The sequence below is a fragment of the Phaseolus vulgaris genome, chromosome 6 (genome assembly GCF_000499845.2).
Source record: "Phaseolus vulgaris cultivar G19833 chromosome 6, P. vulgaris v2.0, whole genome shotgun sequence".
In the NCBI taxonomy this organism is placed as follows: Eukaryota; Viridiplantae; Streptophyta; class Magnoliopsida; order Fabales; family Fabaceae; genus Phaseolus; species Phaseolus vulgaris.
Window position 1 is genome coordinate 18840990 of NC_023754.2, and position 20778 is coordinate 18861767.

The 20778-nt window shown below is 33.5% G+C and overlaps 4 protein-coding genes across 6 annotated transcripts; 1 reads left to right on the top strand and 3 right to left on the bottom strand.

Annotated features, from left to right (window-relative positions):
• The first annotated feature begins 910 nt into the window (after nucleotides 1-910).
• On the top strand, nucleotides 911-3521 carry LOC137831546 (CBL-interacting serine/threonine-protein kinase 10). Of its 2 annotated transcripts, XM_068639266.1 has the most exons (3): nucleotides 911-980; nucleotides 1122-1194; nucleotides 1559-3521. In XM_068639266.1, the coding sequence occupies exon 3, from the start codon at nucleotides 1983-1985 to the stop codon at nucleotides 3369-3371; it is 1389 nt and encodes a 462-aa protein (XP_068495367.1). In that variant the 5' UTR covers nucleotides 911-980; nucleotides 1122-1194; nucleotides 1559-1982; the 3' UTR covers nucleotides 3372-3521. The 2 variants fall into 2 exon arrangements, with proteins under 2 accessions (XP_068495367.1, XP_068495368.1); XM_068639267.1 differs by lacking the exon at nucleotides 1122-1194 and having other exon boundaries at nucleotides 917-980.
• Nucleotides 3522-6878: 3357 nt separating this feature from the next.
• Nucleotides 6879-9203, bottom strand: LOC137831548 (uncharacterized). The gene is made up of 4 exons (XM_068639269.1): nucleotides 8985-9203; nucleotides 8423-8561; nucleotides 7850-7983; nucleotides 6879-7748 (listed from the first exon to the last, which is right to left on the bottom strand). The coding sequence occupies exons 1-4, from the start codon at nucleotides 9143-9145 to the stop codon at nucleotides 7058-7060; spliced, it is 1125 nt and encodes a 374-aa protein (XP_068495370.1). The 5' UTR covers nucleotides 9146-9203; the 3' UTR covers nucleotides 6879-7057.
• Nucleotides 9204-11589: 2386 nt separating this feature from the next.
• On the bottom strand, nucleotides 11590-12387 carry LOC137831550 (uncharacterized). Its single transcript, XM_068639270.1, has 2 exons — nucleotides 12114-12387; nucleotides 11590-12032 (listed from the first exon to the last, which is right to left on the bottom strand). The coding sequence occupies exons 1-2, from the start codon at nucleotides 12288-12290 to the stop codon at nucleotides 11931-11933; spliced, it is 279 nt and encodes a 92-aa protein (XP_068495371.1). The 5' UTR covers nucleotides 12291-12387; the 3' UTR covers nucleotides 11590-11930.
• A 1402-nt stretch (nucleotides 12388-13789) lies between these two features.
• On the bottom strand, nucleotides 13790-19822 carry LOC137831551 (uncharacterized). Of its 2 annotated transcripts, none has more exons than XM_068639271.1 (11): nucleotides 18774-19822; nucleotides 17646-17764; nucleotides 17424-17543; nucleotides 17216-17303; nucleotides 16752-16843; nucleotides 16542-16646; nucleotides 15100-15209; nucleotides 14847-14934; nucleotides 14725-14760; nucleotides 14517-14607; nucleotides 13790-14187 (listed from the first exon to the last, which is right to left on the bottom strand). In XM_068639271.1, exons 1-10 carry the CDS (start codon nucleotides 19555-19557, stop codon nucleotides 14524-14526), a joined length of 1626 nt encoding a protein of 541 aa, XP_068495372.1. In that variant the 5' UTR covers nucleotides 19558-19822; the 3' UTR covers nucleotides 13790-14187; nucleotides 14517-14523. The 2 variants fall into 2 exon arrangements, with proteins under 2 accessions (XP_068495372.1, XP_068495373.1); XM_068639272.1 differs by having other exon boundaries at nucleotides 14514-14607; nucleotides 18774-19777.
• Between the last annotated feature and the right edge of the window lie 956 nt (nucleotides 19823-20778).

Below are 20778 nucleotides of genomic sequence, written 5' to 3' on the forward strand. Positions count from 1 at the left end.
ACTCATCTAGATTGAATCCATAATAAATTGGGTTAGCTAATCCATATGATAATTATTTGATTATTATTTAAAATTATCATTTACTATTTGTATTTCTATGCATATTAATACATTATATATATATATATATATATATATATTATAATGACCATGGCACATCTTAATATATATTTAAAATAATATCTGTAACATGTGATAATTATTTAGGGTTTATTTAATTTTTGTGTTTGAGATGTTTATTATTATAATATTTAGAGTTTATATAATAAATAAATTTGAGTTTTTAGAAAATTAAAGTATTTTTTTTTAAATTATGTTAGAACCATACTAAAATTATTAAAAATTTAAGAAATATTTTTTTATTTGAACACTTCACCACATATCCTATAAATATTGTACAGTATCAGTGTCCGATAGTGTGTCCAATACAGATACATCATTTAAAAGACGTGTCCAAACTTTATAAGTCAGACATCTTATAAGCCGGTCCACTCCCACTATTCTACATATTTTTGTAAGAGATATATTAGCCTTTGACTATAATAAATATACTCCTTCAAAATTTTAATAACAACTAATTAACTCATTGATTAGAGTCAAATTAAGAAACTAATTAATTTAGTTCATAACATTTAATCTTTCATTATTAATGTGTTTGTTTTTATCAACTGTACATATCAATATTTAAAGTATATTTTTTAAGAAGTTTTTTTTATATAAGACAAAATTAGACCTTCAAAGAGTTTAAAGCATCAATATATTTTAAGTATTATTAATCCAGTTCATAAAAATAACTCACAGTTAAAGTTTTTTAAAAAAAAGTCATTGTGAAACTGCTTCCTAAATTTGAACTAATTTGATTTTTTTTTTTTTATAACTAAGTTACATATATATATATATATATATATATATATACAGAAACATCTGTTACTGGTTTTGTGTTGCATCTGTACCAACATGTGCTAATCCTGATCCTCAAGGTAGTCCATTATTTTTCTGTTTTATTTATTTTTTAAAATCTGGAAGAATTTCTGAATGATCCAGATGATACCATCGCCCATAGCTGTATGTACGAATTTAGTTGGTTCTTCCAAACTAATCATAAAAGCTTTTCCTCACAGGAAACCAAATTCCAGTCATGCTATTTCCTGCAAACAATCATCATAGACTAACACTGTGACTAAGATTTCTGAGGTTTTTATTTCTCTGCCACACTTTCATCTCTTCCCTCTACACCCTTTTGGATTCTTGTTCAATCAGTGATAAATTTTCCAAATTTAATCGGTAGTCTAGATTGTTGCTTTGATTCAGTTCCCATTTAAGCAATCATTTAGAGATCATATCTGTAAAAGATCACTGGGTTTACTTTCTTACATTTTCCATTTATTTTCAAATTTAATTACCGTGTGGTGGCCATTCTTATTAATTCATCTTCTGTGTTTTAAGATCAGCTTTTGATCTGTGTTCATCTTCTTAGTACATGATCTCTCCTTTTGTTTTTATTCAGATCTTGACAGTTATTGAACTGAGAGTTGTCCCTGTTCTTTTTGTTTATCAGGTTCCCTCTAATAAATTATCATCTGCCGAAAATTCAAGTTTGATGCTGAAGTTCATTGATTCACAGTTTCCGCCACATATTGTCGGTTGTGGTTGACAGAGACACTGGGAATGCCAAAAAGATGTGTCTTCTTGATTGCAGCTATGTGGCTGAGATTCATAAGGTGATGCCCCTGCTCTTGATGCCCCACTTAATGCTTGGTAAGAGTGGACCACAAGTTTGTAGCTCATTCATTAGCTATTCCTTGAAGCACAATAGGCACACAAGTTTTTTTATAGTGCCTGTTCTGCTAATACTTGATCCGTGTGAAGTCGGTTGAAACAAGTTTCTGCTATATGTATATATAGTTTTAGTTATACATACACTTCATAATAGCAAATGATATAGAATTTAAGTGGGTTGAGGAAGTTGTGTAAAAGTTCATATGGAGAGTAAACCAAATATCTTAATGCAAAGATATGAGTTAGGAAGATTACTTGGTCAGGGAACCTTTGGAAAGGTTTACTATGCTAGAAGTGCAATAACTAACCAGAGTGTGGCTATTAAAATGATTGACAAAGATAAGATTATGAAAACGGGGCAAGTTGAACAAATCAGGCGTGAAATATCTGTTATGAGATTGGCTAGACACCCCAATATTATACAGCTTTTTGAGGTTATGGCTAACAAGAAAAAGATTTACTTTGTTATGGAATATGCTAAAGGTGGTGAGCTCTTCAACAAGGTGGCCAAAGGAAAACTCAAGGAAGATGTCGCACACAAGTATTTTAAGCAGCTAATTAATGCTGTGGATTTTTGTCACAGTAGAGGTGTGTTCCACAGAGACATAAAGCCTGAGAACATTCTATTGGATGAAAATGGGAATCTAAAGATCTCTGATTTTGGCTTAAGTGCACTTGTTGAATCCAAGAGGCAGGATGGTTTACTCCATACTCCTTGTGGCACACCTGCTTATGTTGCTCCTGAAGTCATCAAAAGGAAGGGATATGATGGTACAAAAGCTGATATTTGGTCTTGTGGAATAGTTCTGTTTGTCTTGTTGGCAGGTTATCTCCCTTTTCATGACCCAAATTTGATAGAGATGTATAGGAAGATAAGCAAAGCAGAATTAAAATGTCCTAATTGGTTCCCACCTGAAGTATGCAAGCTATTGGGCATGATGTTGGATCCAAATCCTGAGACTAGGATTCCCATATCTAATATTAGGGAATATTGTTGGTTTAAGAAAGAACCTAATGTTAAAAACAAAAGATCTGTAGTGGAAAACAACACTGTCTCTTCTTCAGGCACTGTTCTTCCTGATCAAAATGATTGTGATGGTTTAGCAGCAGAAGCAAACGGAGAGTCAGTTGCCCCCTTAAGTATAAATGCCTTTGACATTATCTCCCGTTCTGTGGGTTTTGATCTTTCTAGATTCTTTGATGACAGTTTTCAGAAAAAGGAATCAAGATTTAGTTCAAGGTTACCTGCAAATGTCATCATCTCCAAGCTGGAAGATATTGCTAAGCAACTGAGGATGAAAATAAAGAAAAAAGCTGCGGGTTTGTTGAAATTAGAGGGCTTGAAGGAAGGTAGGAAGGGGGTTTTAACCATTGATGCAGAGATCTTTCAAGTTACGCCTTGTTTCCATTTTGTGGAGGTAAAAAAATCAAATGGAGATACATTGGAGTATCAGAAAATATTGAAAGAGGAAATTAGGCCTGCTCTTCAGGATATTGTTTGGGTCTGGCAAAGTGACCAACAACTGCAATCACAAACGTCAGAGGAACAGCTACATACCGATGACCAGCAGCAGCAACAACCACAGTCATAACTTGTTTTGAGATGTCATGCTTACTGCAATTCATGGCAATCCCAGTTCTTTCTTTTTTAAACTTTTTTCCATATCTTGCATTTCACGATGCTATGACCTCTCTGTAACACTTATTCCTCACTTTTAGTTGTTTCATCTTGTTGTAGCGTATCCTGTCTCATTTTTATTTTTTTTGCAAAGTTGTACACCGTTGGTCAAATTTTCTGTATAATACGAGCCTTAGGAATTTTTATCCAGTTTTTGTTCAAACCAAACTAGATTCGAAATATATGTCTTAGGAGATTAAGTACTTTACTTTTACTCTAGAGGAACTAAACCCCAATACCAACTTTTTGTGGAGCCAATCCACTCAAGCTAGTACTGTTACTCCAAATTATCTATGAATGCTCAAATCCATGTGTTAGAAGATACTAGGTGAAATTGGATCCCCACAGTTGATCATTGAGTTGCATGAGGTGCAGTTCTAAATATGATGGTGATTATTTGCAGAAGGAACTTTCTTATTTCAATTTAGTACAAAACCAAGTCATTTGAAAGGTTAAGAGTTGTGCAGTTAAAAAGTGTAACTGCAGAAGATCCCAATCCATGTTTGGTTGTGTTAGACAACAATAGTTTCTATCTCCTGAAAATTCAGAGAAATGAAATACTTAATAGTGAGGGTCGTGCAGGCCTCAAATTACTGGTTGCTTATAAACTGTCCGGAGGAAACTTCCTCTCTTCATGATACTTCCAAAGACCTTTGTCCCTTTTTATTGTTTGCACATAAGAGATTAGAACTTTGTTTATTAGCATTTGATAACAAGCGCTTTTAAAGTTTTTTGTTAAATAAGTTCCTCAATGATTAGTAAGTTATTACATCAGTTTTTGTTAGGATCCAATTGGAAGGTAAAAATTGAGTCTCATGTTAGAAATATATGATTCTAGTATGCAGTTTACATGGCCCTGGACTCTACAACTACAACCCTTAGCTTTCGTGGCGTGTTCTTCCAAGGTTCTAATCGATTGGTAGTTGAACCTTCCTCCATGTACTAGTTGCAAATGTTTGCTTATCATTGCAGTGACAGGCTATTATTCAATGTCATATGACCCTCATTTTTGAAAGACCAAGATAATCATTTACTCATGAAAGGGTCTCTTGTTTATTTTCAAAGGAATGAATAAAAACCAGCCAATTTTGAGACACCTTGCCTCAAATTGTCATCTGCTTAGTCCTTTTCAAAAACACTTTATATCAAAGTCAATGTCCCATGTGCCAAAAGCCAAGAAAGGAAAGAAGAGGTAAGCTTGGTGTTCTTAGCCGGAAGGAGCATTGCTCTTCTGAGGTGGAAAGAGTAGTATTCCTGAAAATTACACAAACCTCCTTTCATATTTGAATAAATTATAGGAGAGCTCTCTCCATCTTTTCACATAACTGAAAACTCCCTTCTATTAATGTGATGTCAAGATAAAAAAGAATTAAAATACAAATATCATCTAACTTTTTTAATATTTTATTTCTATTCTCCCATTTTCCAGATCTCTTATTTAAATCGAAACTCATTTGGTTAAGTATAGGATTCTTAAGAACAGACAAAATCAAAGTTTGAAGTCATTACTCAAAGGTTAAAGACAACCTTCAAAGAAAGTTTTTTGCTTTTGCAACATTAAAGGAAAATAAAAGGGCTAGGGTTCATAGATTACTTTAACCCTAAAATGTATGTTTAATGACGAGTTTGTTTCCATTTTTTTGTTTTTGTAATATAGTCATTATAATGAATTATTCACATAATGGTCTTGATATGCTTAGAGAAACAAGCAATAAGAAAATATGGATCCTGATTGTTTTGGAATATTTGATGCACATGATGTGGTCAATGGTAATGTAGAAGGGGAATGACTTACACTTTGTTTTCCTTTTTCCATGGCTCTTAAGAAGTGATAGTCGTCAAATTCTACAACAAAATAAGGACGTTGATATTTAAAAAATGTTTGGCGACAATAAAGATGATTTTGGCATTCATGTGTATATGTCAAAGCGATGTTTGGATGCAACATTAACCTGTTAGTAATGCTAATGTGAGTGAAGCTAATGATATGGTGGTAGGTGAATGTGATGATAAGAATACTGAAGAAGATACAGTGAAGGTTTTGGTAAGATTGTTAATGAGGGTGCAAGAGAAGATTTTGATGAGATTGTAAGTGATGTTGTTGATGAAGATGTAGATAAGAATGGGGTTGTCCTGATGAAGTAATGATTGAATGTAGGTTGGGATGATAATGGAAATGAAGGTAGTAGCTGGTCCTTTGAATGTAGGTATGGCTATATTTGGTGAGTGGTTGAGGTCGTTAATGTGGGTGCCACTAATAAAGTATTGGTCAACCATGAAGAGATTATTTCTTTTATGGGGTTGATGGTAACTTTCCAAAAAGAGATGTGAGAAAGAAAATATTTGTGATAATGATGTGCAATCTAGAAAATCATGCAAGAAGTTAGGTTTGTAGTATTAACATGTGTTGAAGTTGTTGAGTTCCAAGTGAATGAGAGGTCCTCAAATGTTGTTAAATTAGGAGAAAAACTGTGGATGTAATCAATGTAGTATATTTAGGTTTTCATGCAAACATGCATTGCATGTGCTTGCATAGACTATAACAATTGAGAATTAATGTGATTAAACTCTTATGTGTGACATTGATCTCCAAAATAGTGGAGTTATCCTAATATTGACCTTTTAGTACTGAAAAGGCTACCATGTACATAAGAAGAAAGGATGCTATGGAGGGATCTTTTAGGAGCCAAACTGTAAGAAGATTAAATGTGACTTGATCAACTTGGCAAGCAATTTGTTCATAACCATATATTTGCTAAAGAGCTCCAAGTAGAAAACAAACTGCAAAAAAACAAGTAATTTTCAGAAACAAGAAAATAATGAACCACCCATTCAAAGTCACAACAATGTATCTTAGACTAAAGTGATGTTAGTGGATCAAACTAAACACCTAACACACAAATATATGCTTTCAATCAAGTATTTAACATAGAGATGGATGTTTCCATTCAAGCGCCAAACATAGAGACAGAAGTAGGAGTAAAAAAGAATAAGAGAAGAAAGACCAAACAGAGAACTAAATCAATGAAACAAGACTAACTAGGAAGATTACTATGTCAATGTTACATTTTTGAAAAAACTTTAGAAACATATTCAATGACTATTTTTTTTAACAAACCCTACTATTAAAAATTGTGTTTAGTGATTGTTTTATTACGTAGGGCTGCTTTTTTGAAACCAAGATTGTTATGAATTCACTCTTCTGAATTCTGTCCATTTGGAATCTAAATTCGCCTTGCCTAATAAAATTCATTTGGTAATAAAAAACTGGTAGTATTGAAGGTGTAGAACAAGTGAAAGGTTTCAAAACATTTTTCATGCGAATAACTACTAACTCTTTTAGAAATGTTTTATTACTGGAAACAAACTCCTTGGATAAGAACACAAATATGGTAGAAAGAATTTTGGCAGTAATCAAAACTTGAGCAAATAAACAAGATTATATTTATTCGTTCAGATTTCTCCATTCTTACACTGTTGTGGTATGTGGTCAATAACTTCTTTGTGTGACCCATATCAGAGAAAGATAAGGGGGTGTGACACAGCAAATTATTTAACAACTAATGTTTTCTCACCACAGGTTGTGACAGGCCAGAAGCCTTACAACTGAACAAAGTTGGGGGAGTTTGTTAAGTCAATAAAATCAGTAACAAATGAAGGAACTCTTCTCTTCTTCCTATTCACAATTCCGCAACTAGGAGAAGGGGTAGACAAATCAATAATCTCAGCTTCATGAGGCACAACAGCTGTGCTGCCAGCAGTTCGATTTGTATTGGCTTCCAATGTACCACCCGATTGTGCTGGTTGACTCAAGCCAGAACCACTTCTATTAATCACATTCATAAAATCAGCTTCTTCAATGATCTCTATTCTTTGTAATGGAGTTGTTATTGTTGATGATGATTTCATCGTCAGTGGTGTTGTAGAACTAACTGGTAGGCGCTGCTCTTGTGAAGAGAATGAATTACCTGATTCTCTTGCTTCAGATTCTTTAATCCACTCATCAAATGCTTCACTAATCTTCTCCCCATGGATTTGATTTTTTGGTGAATCAGGAGAGTCTAAGTCATCACTTACATCTGGAACAGAACCACTAGCACTAGTATTATTATTATCATCAAATTCTACATCATCAATATTGTCATCTTCATTCTCTGACAAACCATTGATACTATAGCATGGAAGTTCATCTAGTGGGCCAATTTTGGTCTTCATGTGCGCTGGTAAGCTCGGGCAACCAGCACAGTGTTTCATGTACTTGGTGGAGAAGAAGTTCACAGTGATATTCATGCTGTGATCATTTATATCACGTCAGAATCAAAAACCAAATCATAGGTCCATTCCAAAGAAAAAAAATGTCAAATCCTACTTCTATAGAGATAGAGACCATACCTTTGCCAGGATGGAAGGGTGAGCATTGTGTATGCAAGTTTAATCTTGTTGGCAATTCCTGAGAGGGATTTAAATTCCACTGCTGCCTTCCTTACAGCCAATGATTCAACAGGGTGCTGCCAAGCCCATTCAAACTGCAAATCCCGAATCAAATTAACATAGAAAAGCATTTTCTTAAAAGTTGTCATTTAGATAGCATAATATACTTGCTTTCTAGTTGATCCAATCATGCCAAACTTCTCAATCAACCAGACCAAACTCATCTATGCCATGTAAAGCCCAACAAATTAAGTTTGCAAAGGAATAAAACAGGGAAATGGAAGAAGCCAAAACAAAAAGTGTTGGATCTGAGCTCATCATCCATATTTTCCACATTCTCATACAAGTGATTGCATATGTTAACCACAAAATGCAAGAATTTAAAAAGATGGATGTCGGTTGCCAAGTACATCTAGTAGCAAATTAGTCCTGTTGGGATGACATAGAAAGTGTTTAATAACTAACAACTCACTTAATTTTGAACATTCTTTAGCCAACAAAGACATGACATAGAAAACAATATCAGACTCAAACCTGAAGAGCAGAGACGTTTGTTGGGAAGCCATAGATACATAAAACCATCTCCCAAGGCCTCCTCTTCTTCGTTCTCCAAGCTCCACACCCAATTTCCCCATTGTGTTGCCTGATCCGGCGCCTTGGATTCACTGTAAATCTGAAATTGAATACACGGAAACATAAACACACGGACTACAAGCTTAAGATCCATCACAAAAATAAAAGTTGAATCATAAACATTTTCTAAAAGTTGTTAAATACCCATCACTTATCCCAGAGAAAAATTCAAAAAATTTCAACCAAAAAAACAAGTCGAAGCAGAAACATTTTTTTAAAAATGGTTAAACACCCAACCTTTCTACCAAACTAGAATTGATTTTTTTTTTTTCAAAAGAAACTAGTAGCAGAAGAGGACCATCAGATCATAAAGACACCAACTTATTAAACAGAAACCAAAGAAATTGGCACAAACCCAAAATTTGTATAAAGTACAAATCAAAAGGGGCGTAGGTGATTTTTGGATTGAGTAATTGAGTGTAATCAGAATTTGATCTTTTAGAGGTGAAAATAAGAGATGAACCCGATGTATGTGTGGCCTTTGTAGCGAGGGCTGAGAGAGGTCAAGAGGTAGCAAGCAAAGAACCCATTTCCTTCACTATTCTCTTTTTCGTTTTGGTTATTGCCATGGTTTTGCAAAGTTTCTTCTTCTTCTTCGACAGAGGCAACCCTTCTCTTCCGCATCTTTCTCTCTCTCTAATGAATGAAATATGACCGTTGATAAATGTTGGATATGTCTATGATATCGCATAAGGTCCCAATCATATTAAGTAGTATAATTTAATAGTTAAATTATGAAAATTAAATTATAAATTATGCTTGGAAAAGACATTATAACATGTTTTCTAAAGATACCCTTTTTTTTTAACAAGTTTGATTTGAAAAAAAAAATGTTATGTGCGGCATAATGATCAATTTCAAATGTGTAATTATAGAAATTTTGATTTGATTTGATTTTAAAATACTATCTTTTTTAATTATTGTTTTTGTAAAATGTTTTCTATCTTTTCAAAAGTTTTCAAATTCAATAGGAGATACTCCAGCAATGCTAAAGCACCCCATTTAAGTGATTTACATAAAATTGAAAGTTATATAAACATATTAACCATTTCAAGTACATTTTTTTTCCTCAAGATAAAAAATAACAACGAAAGCGTTTGAAAAAATTTATAACTATATAAAAAGTTTTAAATTATAATGAATAGTTCATTATAATTCGAAAACTTTATTAGAAAAGTTGTAATTGAAAAATGAAGAGACGAGAAGTACTTGAAAATAATTATAACTGTAAAGTAAATTTTCTATTCTTAGTTACATTTATTTGACTATAATTAGATAGTAATAATTTGAGAAAAACAAAATTGTAAATAAATAAGATATTCACATTCATATAGGTTTGCTTCAGAGTAAATCATCAATTTAACTTTTCAAAACTGAAAACTAACGAAAGTTCTTAAATATTTTAAAAACAATCCTTCCATTAGTTTTTTCTATGAAGTAAACAATTTTAGGGTTCGTTAGACTTCCACCATTGTTGTTATTTATCCAAGGTTTGCCAAGTCCCTAATCTTTAGTCGCATTCTTGGAAAATGGCTTTTTAAGGAGGAATTGTTGTTTATTTTTCTTAGTGTTCCATTTAGTTATTCATCATTATAGCTAGGAAAATCAGACACATTTTGGTCACAATTGTTTCATAAATACATCCAAGTTCCTTGTATTCATAAGTTTGAGTGAAAAACAATATGATAACAAGTGTAAAAAATGTAATATGGATCAATCAACCTTTCCTCTCTCTTTCATTTTCAATTTTGATCACTTTTTAACCATCCAACACTTTTCTTGCACAACACAACTAAGCGTAGCCTTAAGGGGGAGAACCAAAGTCAGAGTACATAAACATTTTGAAAAAGAAAATAAAATGAAAAGAAACCAAATTGCAATGAAGTATACATCTCTTCTCATGTATAGAACCAACAACACATAATAAAAGGTGTTACGATATAAAAGTAAAAGTAAGAATTAGCAATGACACTATTTGGAAGGAAGATATCCTGTTCAAAATTATTACATAAATTTGTAATTCTAGACCCTATCATAATCAACACAAATTTTCATCCTTGATTGTGATTTGTTACAATCAGTGCAAGATGATCTAACATTGCCATGACACTGCTCTCCAGAAATAGATAAGTCATCATAGAAATTTTCCCAGTAAGAAATCATACCAATGTTTCATACATATAAGACATTAGTTGCCGCCATTACCATGCAATATTAGTTGATCAAGGAAACAGAAGCCCGAGAACAGATAAATATTGACACTTCTGAAAAACAATTGGATTCCTAGCATGCTATTGGTGTAAAATGGCTTAATCAGTTCATTTCCATTTCCAATTTCTTCTTTGTTTCCAGTTTGAGAAGTATTTTAAAGGGATCCTAGTCCAAGATGTGGATTTGGAGACATGAAGTGAACACGAATAGTTACAATAATGTTCTTTTTTCGCAATTTCATTCTCCGGTTTTACACAGGGAAGTTTCCTTCACCAAACAACATCTATGGAAATTCTTCTCTTAGAAACCAATTTGTTCTTGCTTAACTACCTTGGAACCCATCAGCATCCAAAAATGATTTTCAGATAAGCTGTTTAGAGAACTCAACAGCCACCAACTCGGTTGCCTTATCATTATCCTTCTATTACTAGTGAGTAGTGAACCAGACAATATTATGAAGTTTAACCATATATAGATTCAATAACCCTCCCTTTGATTCATCCAACTTTCCATGTTATTCTATACTGCAGAAATTTTATTCATTGCCATGCCTGTCCCACTCTCTTATAACTTTCGACTACATGAAAATGGAACAACTTACCCTATTCCTGCATATACACCACCAGATACCTTGTGTTGCTAAACAATGACAACGCCTGCAACTAAATCTCATTGAATCAAACAAGAGGAGAGCATCATCAGTACACTTGAAAAACCCATATCACGTCACTTTCTCTCCTAAATTAAACAAAATCACGCTCAAGTATTTGAAATCAAACTAAATAGTCCATCAGGTATACAAAGATCCTTCAAATTAGTCCTTGAACGTTAGTAAAATATATCAGCACAGGGGCTAATTTAAAAACTAAATCGATGGTTTATTCTAACAATTTTACATGAGTACAAGAAAGAACCCAGCAATCCAAAAACCGAAATGTAAAAACTAAAAGGGTAACACACTTCATATACGATGATATACCAAAAACATAGGCTTCATCTTCACTATTATCATTATAATTGCAGTTATGACATTTTAACCATTCAAAAACCAACAACAAAAACACCAACACTATGAACAACAGCTTATGATACACAGCATCCAAATTGACCCCCAAAAGTTACAACATCAGAGGCAACGTTGAATCACCCATTTTGGGCCCAAAGAGATCATGGAACCGAACAAGTGCAACAACACACATCACGATCTCTTGGCAGAGTTAGAGACCAAATGCCTCCACAGATACCGCCCACTAGCCATATCCACGAAGGTCCAAAACCCGCACTTTACCAAAGCCCGAACCTGGATCCACACAAATTTAGGGTTACATAAAAAAAGTCAACGTTTTTGTGAAATTGAGGCAAAAGGGTGAAGTGGGTGAACCTTGGAAGTGGCGTTGGAGGAAGCATCGGAGGAGTCTGAGATTTTGGGGCTGGAAGGAGCAACTACCGCGTCGCCGTCGTCATCGGTGGTCGGAGTCTGAGACCTTAGGTTCCGGAGGACGAAGAAACCGGCGAGGGTAGCGGACAAGAATACGAGAATGAATCTGAGAGGACACATTTTGCTCTCTGAACAAGAAAGAAGAATGTGATTGAGGAACACGCGCGTGTGTGCTGCACACTCTTGGACACAAGAAACCAAAGAGATTAATATTTATTATGTGGTGTTGATTTATTAACATCCTCATAAACACATACATTTCATACTTTAATAACTTAATATTTTATTTTTTTAATTTTTAATTTTTAATTTAAAAATATTATTATAAATAATATCAAATGTATATTCTTTATTGTTCATATCAACAAAACTTTTTCTATTCATAATTTCCCTTTTAAGATAAAAGCTTATTGGTGTTAGTTTTATTATTTTAATTATTTATTGTGAGTGTTAGTGAATACCCAGTAAGAACAGTCCCATGTGGTTGGTGGTTAGATCAGATTAAGAAGTCAAATTCTTTGAAAAATGATTATGATAATGACACTTGCCAAACTTTAATTTGAGTACTTCAATGCATGTTTCTTGAAGTTATGAAGATGCTTTGGTTTTTTATTGCTGCAGTGATGACACCATAAATTTTTATTACTAATTTATATAACTTATACAAGGGTTGTTCTAGGAGAATGTGAATGGGTGTAATGATACTTTAGTGTGGTGCATTTGCTTGAACAAATTTCCCTTTTGAAGTATTATTTTATTTAGTATGTATCAAACTAAATGTTTTATCTGTTATTTTTAAATTTTTAAAATAAAACATTTTTCAATTATAACCTTATAAAAAACATTAAATGTTCTTCGTAATAAGGTCAAATACCTTATTATATAATAGGAAAAATATATATTTATTGTTATTGATTAAAATATTTGTCATTATCACCAGGAGTAAAACCATTATTATCATTTTAATTTTACCACCATTACTACTAATAATATCATTATCGTTACAAACGCAATCAATATCATACAAAAACATATATTTAAACGAAGTTTGACGTGACAAATATTAAACTTTATTTTCGAAAAACAAATAGAAGATAAAAAATAGTTTTTCAAACTCAAAATCACCCTATTCTAAAGATTAAACTTTTGGACCACAGACTAATTTTTAATATTAAAAACTGATTATAACTCTCCAAAATTTTAAAACTTTCGACTAAATTTCCATGAGAAAGATGCTTCCAAAACTACTAATATTTTCATCATTTCAAGGAGGAACTAATAGATGTTTGAATCCACAATCTAGCAAGATATGAAATCCTGATTATTAAAATTTATCCTTCTCATCATCATCATCATAATAAAATCCATCTCATAATTTATTTTATCAAGGTGAGTTAGAAAACCCTACCAACCCTATCATATCACACTGAACCACCAACAAAGTTTAGATCTTTTAAAAAATAATTTATCTTTATCTGCGTGATTTTAAAAAAAAAATCTAAAAAATTAACACAAAACAATGAAAATTGAACCAACTAAATCTGTCTTTGAAATGACAAAATTGGATTAGTCTTGGTATCGAAATGTCTGAATATTGGACAGTTTTTGTAGGTAAAATGGAACTTTCAAAATAGCCAGCATCAGCATTAAATTTCAATGTATTATTCAAACAGCTACACAAGATAATGGCATTCTCACTCCTCATGGAAAAAAATAATAAATGAATAACTTTTCAATCAAGTGTGGGGCGGCTGAGGGAATAAGGTTAGGTATTCCCAGAAAACTAAAGTGGTTAGCTGACATGCATGCACTCATTCTTTTTTACCAGATAAAATAATGACTTCAAAAAAAGGGAACCTCCAAAAATGGAACTTCTTGCAATGCCACTGAGAATTAGATAATGAGAGGCAAAAATAAATTAGGTTTGGCCTGCATGTGGAAAATGAAGTTTGAATGCACTTCAAACAAACCAGTTCAGTCCACTATGCATATGTGCTGTCTTGAATATGTAACACATCTGCACCAGAAAGAAAGCATGGTTAACAAGGTTTGAGTAAATGAAAACAAATGATGTTGTTTGAAGCAAGTAGACATTACTACTTTTGATTATTTATGCTTTACTTATGAAAGGTTACAACTTGTTGTATGCTAATAAATAATAAGAAATGTATTGAATAGCTGCTGTAAGCGAAACTTAGTTCAAATGGTCCAGAAAGTAGTTGTTTTAACAGTGGAAAAGATAGTGCCCTTTATATTTTGTTTACTAGTAATTTGTTTATGCACACATGGTGCGGATATGAGCAAAATAACTTGAAGTAAAGAAACAAAGAAACAAGATATGACCACCTTATTACTATCTTTTGGCAAATCGAGTAATGTTGGCTAGAACAGTTCTCAAGCTTCGGATTCCTGCTCCAGATTTTGAGCTTACCATCATCTGCAATAGACACAACACAACACATAAAGCAAAAAATCTAAAGCTTAATCCCAATAATAATCAGAAAAAGTGAAAAATAGAATAGTATGAACAAAACTGTTAAAAGAATCAGCATACCAGAGGCTTGACTACAGACTTGTTATGCAAGAGGCTCTGTGATAATGCATGCAGAAACTTGTTAATCTCTAAACTAGAATGTTAAATTTCAGACAGAGTTCATTAGGATGACTCATGCTTACCTCTTCAATTTGTGTGGCTCGGCGTGCCACATCAATTGGAAAGACCACATCTGTCTTAGTTAATACAATCTGATATTTAGTTTTTGATCTGCAAATTGATATCACTCGTCAAGAAAATTTAGGTAAGACTCTCTAACTTGACTTTATATGATCAGAATTTAAGCCACACTTGTATTTGAATAAAGGTGCATAACACCAATTGCAAAGATATGGCACAGCAATGCATAATACCAATTGCTCATGTATGATTTACCTTTCCATTAATTCAACTAGTTCATGATCTCTCGGTTTCATACCCCACTTTGTATCAATCAAAAGGCATACTCGTTTGAGGCCAGTCCTTCTAGAAACATACTCCTTCACCTACAATTTGAGGTTTCCAGAAACACAGTTGACCGGTGCTTAATATAATAACAACAATAATCCACTTCATGAACATTTCTACAATAAAATGAGGGAAAATGGAAAATGTCAACGCATATACTCCATATGCCATCCAAGAGTGAAGACAGGAAAAGGAAAAGTAAACAAAACAAGGAAAAGTTTATATAGCTCAACTAAAAATCAAGTCATGTCTAGTTTCCACTAAATTAATCAGCTGACAATAGCCATTATTATAATGTTTTTGGACAAAAGCAACAACTAAAATTTTAATATATTCATGATTGGCCAAGCATTGATGGATATTCTCTTTCCAACTGACTTTGCATGATAGGGAAAATAAGCAAAGACAGAAGGGAAATAAGAAAATATGGGCTCTTGTTATTCACATGAACAGAAAAGAAACTAAAGAGGCAGAATCCTCTTACAAGGGACGTCTTTTGCACTGAGAATTATCAGTTTGTATAATTTTCTCCAATATAAGCTCCTTTACAACCACCACCCCCACCCCAAATTCATTAACCGCCAAATAAAGTTAAAAGTAACTTGTTAAAATAAATGTAGTAACTTACTCATGAGTCATGACACATTAACTACATATTATTACAGTTTACTCCTACAAGAATAAACCCTCCACCAAACTGTATTCTCCAATTAGTTATTGGTGTGGCCTAATGTATAACAGACCCCTAATGAATGAAAGAAAACTTAGCTTAGTAAATAGCATGTTTTCTACATAAAATTTTGCAGATGGGCTCCTTAAGTCTAACATCAACATTAAACCAAGCTTTGAAGACTTGGACAGTGCTAAAGTTTATATCACCATGTTATTATCTTTCATCAGAGATGAAATATTTTCCTCAAAACTTCTTGTAATACGTACTCTCTCTATCTAAATTAAATTTATAACTTTTTTGCAGAAAACAGAAAATTTCAAACATGATTTCGGACATACTCATGGTGCCTTTAAGTGTAAAACTGGAAGCAACAAACCACTGAAACAAAAAAATTGAATTCCAGGAGACAACTCAACTAGTTTAGTGAACACAAAATCAATTAACACAATTATTTTCATCTTGACAGGTTAACAAAACAGTCCAGAACTGAATTAATGTCCATGCAGCCCCAGGGCCTCTTTCTTGCCCCACTGGTACAATCTTTCTGAATTGGTAGAACACAAGTAGTCAAAAGCCAAACATTGCATGGGAAGACTACCACCTCTGGTATAATATGATGATACTTTAGATGCTAAACCAAACATTCAATTCAAGAACAACCTGATGATTGGAAATTTAATATAATTTGCATACTTACAAGCTCCTCCCACGATTCTTTCACTTCTTCTTTTGCATAAGCAAATCCGTATCCAGGCAAATCAACTAAGCAAAGTTTTGTTCCCAGATTGAAGAAGTTAATTGTCTGCAGAGTATTTGTCATATGTTTATGTTACCAAATAACATTTCATCTATCAACACTTTATCTTTCAAATATCTACATCTACAAACTTTTAAGAACTAAAGATACCTGTGTAAGGCCAGGCTTCTCTGATGTCCGCACAACCCCCCATTGTCTAGTGAGTGCATTAAGAAGCGATGACTTCCCGACATTTGACCTACCTGAAAGACAGAAGACAATCAGAAATATCATCATAGAACATAAACCCTTCTCCTAAAAGTTTGTATGAATTCCCATCAGTTCTTAAGTTTACTATCTACAGCTTATGTCCTAGAATGTATCATCATTCCTCACATATTGTGGTATCAAGGGCTCAACATTAACAGTCAAAGTTCTTCTTGGAAGTTTAATGCTAATTTTTAGATAACAGCAATGGAAATAGCTAAAGATAATGAAATCAGGAACAAGGTAAAAATAATCAAATAAAACCTCCCACCAAATAAATGAGACAATGACATAATATGATTAACATAAACCAAGTAAACAAATTGACAAAGGAATAGACATTAAACGGCGGTGGCTTAAAACCTTACCAGCAAATGCAATCTCTGGAAGACTGGGAGGTGGAAATGATGATGAGACCTTTGCCGCAGCAAAATATTCCAATTTATTCCTAAAAACCTGTCAGTTACCAGAATGGCAACATTAACAGAGGCTTAGTAACAATACTTAAACAGAAAACCATTGCTTATTCAATGAGAATGTGTTATCGTTTCTTTATTGCCTTAAACAAGCACGTACATTTTCTTCGATTTTCTCTCTTTCTGAACTGCTAGAGAAGGGAATATTATCTAAGGGTGCAGAAAGATCTATATTGTAACCTTCCCTTCTTAGGTCAATCGTGCGTCTCCTACCCAAAAGCTGTGAATAATAACCATAGTACAGTGGCAGTCAAGATACCTTTGCATTCACAATAACAATGGAACAACATAATCAACACAACAATCAAAAGTCACAATTTACATTTTTTTCCACAAAGGAAAGTATTGAAGGGCCAGGCTGTATTGCACGAAACTGGGCATTCATGGACATTTTAGGCTCTTTCTCAGACTCCTTCTCCTTCTCCTTTTCCTCTTTACTTCCTGAAATAAACTTTGGGAATCAAAGGGAAGAAGTTCACAAGGTACTGGTGTAAACAGTAAAAAACATCACATCACATCAAATCACATTCAAAATAAACCACAAACAGTTGGTATGTCACGGACAAACAGTACAGAAATAGAGTCAGCATTTGAACTTTAAAGAGAAAACTTAAATGTTCAGGGGAGGACAGTTATCCAGTGATTCTATCCCATAAATGAACAGCTCCTCCTGTGCATCTTTTTCATTAACTTCTAAATGGAAATTACACAAAATAGGAAAACAGATTCTAAACATGTGACCTCAGCCTGCAGCTTCATCCAATTTTGTATATAATCAGTTTATTGAGACCAGCAAATTCCTAAAATAGTATCGTAGAAATGCAAATGTAATTCAGTTAAATATATACTTGATGATATACTGATATTTTCTCAACAGAAAAACAAGAGATTAGATGCACAAAGGTATATAATATCAAGACTGAGCAGACTGCAGGAAAAGTTAAAGTGTTCCATTGGAATTCTAATCTTATTGTTTGTGCTCATGAGAGAGGCAAAAGGGTAGTAGAAACAACGTGAATCTTCATAGCTTACTGACAAGAAAGAAGTTTAGATCCTGTAATATGTTCATAAAGACTCGTCAGTTAACCCATTTTTCATATTGTGCCAAGCAGTGTTGGAATTATACGACAAAATCAAAAGTTCATAGTTGTTTTTGTCTTCATTACATAAACGCAATTCATTATCTCAGTGCAGCTCTAAAACTCACCTCACAGCCACCATCAATTGCACATCTTAAACACATAGACATGGGTGAATGATTGCTAATACTATTTTATTATTCAGAATTAAAACATATATAGTTACCACTTCAAAGTATGATTTCCTATCACAAGTATGATTTCACAAAACATTTGAAAGATCCCAAAGCAGATATTAGCATAAAAACAAAGAGAAGATTTTTCAAACAGCGCCGATGAAAAATGCAAAGATAGGAAGATAAACTACCTACCATTAACACCAATGCCATCATCTAGCCTCTTGTTTGAGATATCATGAGGGTCAATTTTTATCACCCTTTTCTTCTTCTTTGGGCGATCACGTGGTGTCTCAGCATCATCATCATCATCATGGTCCAATCCCATTTTATCTCTGGCTTTTTTCTTAACAAAACTTGAAGGATATACAACTTCGTGACTTTTCCTTTTGCCCAATTCAGATTTATTCTCTCTACTTCTCTTCACCAAACCACTTCCTTGATCGTCTTCCCCAACAAACTTCATTTTACCCTCGTCCTTTCCCCTGCCTTTATGTTTAGTAGTAGCCAAAATAACATTTTCCTCCCTTTCCTTAACCGTGTGAGTCAAACGCTTCACCTTGGAACCAACATTCCTTAACTTGCCAGGAACCCACATTGTACGGTGGCCAGAGCTCCCTTTTACAGGATCAGCTTTCACTTTCTTCTCACCTTTCTTAAACAAAGTTCTCTTCTTGGATGTTGCCACACCATTTTCTAATTTCCCATTTTTATCCCTCCCCTCCTTCGCATATACCCTCTTCTTCTTCCCTGAAAAATCCAAAGTCCTCAACTTCCCTCTCTCCTCAATCTCTTCACTGAATTGCTTTCCTTTAAAGTTCACCCTTTTCTTCAACTTTCCCTCAGACTCATTTCCTCTACGATGAACCCCATTTTTCTCAAAAGAAATTCCATCCTCCTTAGTTCTCAAAGAGTTTCCAGAAAAGCTTTGTTTAGTCCTCTTTTTTAGCTTCTGCCTTAAACTATCTTCAGAAGGCATGTTGAACAATGCTATACTCACTTGTACTCTTCTCAACAAACACAAAAATCAACGCCCCACGTGAATTTTATGTTCTTCAAAGCAAATAACAGGGTTAGAAAATAAGGTTTAGAACCGTAACCTTGTCATTTAATGTTTGAAAGTTGAGAAGTTCTGGTGAATATTTGAGAGAGGAGCTTCCAATGTGCGGTGGAATGTGAGGCAGAGCAGAGTAAACTTCGGACGTCAGAGGAGGCGCGTAAGGTTAAGTTGGGTTGAGAATTGCAAATGTCATGGGCCTTGTTACCACTACCAATATGGGCTCTTAGCGATCTTAGAGTTGGGCTTTCTCCTAGATTTTGGGGTAGCTTCTTTCTGCACCTCCATACATTCTCGTGGCACGTCCATAAATTTTTATATTTCAAAAATCTCTTCTATAAAAAAAGTTAAAATATATGAAGTTTATGGTGTGGTGTAGTTTATATTCTGAATTACATAATCAAGAAGTCTTTAGCTTCCGAATTATGTAATCCGAAAGCATTTTCCAAATTCAGGATTAGCTTCCGAGTTACATAATCTGAAATCTGAAAGTCTTTTCATGATATGAGATTGGTTTTTCGATTATGTAATCTGGATTATATTCAAATTACATAATTCATCAACTAATCTCAAATCCATAAAAAGACTACGGATTATGTAATCCAGAATACCATTTTAAAAAAAAAGATTTAGATTATATAATTCATAAATTATTTATAATATGAGATTAGTTTTCGAATTATGTAATTGAACTATATATTTCTTTTTAAAATTGTTTTTGAATTTTATAAATTTGGAGAACACTTCTAAATTTAAAATTATCTTATAAAATATGTAATCTAAAATGTTTTTAAAATATGAAAAAAGGTGAAGGACACTCAAATCAATAACAAACTCATGCAAAAAAAAGAGTGGAAGTCGTGCCTAGTGAGATGACATGAAGAAAGAAGAATGTGAAAAATGTGTGGGATTTTAAAGGTTAATTTATTTATTTACTGAAGGAAAAAAAAAGGTATTTTCCCATTCAGTATAGTGATGTCACAAAAATGTATGGAGGTGTAGGAAGAAGCAAACAAATTTTGGTTCGCTTAGATTTTCGGGGGTGTTTCTTTCTGAACACCATCATTCTTCTTCCTACACCCATCCTCTTTTGAAATCCCGAATGCAGTTTCCATGGCAGTGTGTAGGTAGAAGGTGGGATTG

Coding starts and splice junctions, on each gene's coding strand:
- LOC137831546 (XM_068639266.1), top strand. CDS start 1,983: ATGGAGAGTAAACCAAATATCTTAATGCAAAGATATGAGTTAGGAAGA.
- LOC137831548 (XM_068639269.1), bottom strand. CDS start 9,145: ATGCGGAAGAGAAGGGTTGCCTCTGTCGAAGAAGAAGAAGAAACTTTG. Junction 8,562..8,984: donor AAAGGCCACACATACATCGG/GTTCATCTCTTA, acceptor ATTCAATTTCAG/ATTTACAGTGAATCCAAGGC. Junction 7,984..8,422: donor CAAACGTCTCTGCTCTTCAG/GTTTGAGTCTGA, acceptor CGGGATTTGCAG/TTTGAATGGGCTTGGCAGCA.
- LOC137831550 (XM_068639270.1), bottom strand. CDS start 12,290: ATGTGTCCTCTCAGATTCATTCTCGTATTCTTGTCCGCTACCCTCGCC. Junction 12,033..12,113: donor CCTCCAACGCCACTTCCAAG/GTTCACCCACTT, acceptor GTGTGGATCCAG/GTTCGGGCTTTGGTAAAGTG.
- LOC137831551 (XM_068639271.1), bottom strand. CDS start 19,557: ATGCCTTCTGAAGATAGTTTAAGGCAGAAGCTAAAAAAGAGGACTAAA. Junction 16,844..17,215: donor TCCAGAGATTGCATTTGCTG/GTAAGGTTTTAA, acceptor TCTGTCTTTCAG/GTAGGTCAAATGTCGGGAAG. Junction 14,608..14,724: donor AGTCTGTAGTCAAGCCTCTG/GTATGCTGATTC, acceptor TGTCTATTGCAG/ATGATGGTAAGCTCAAAATC.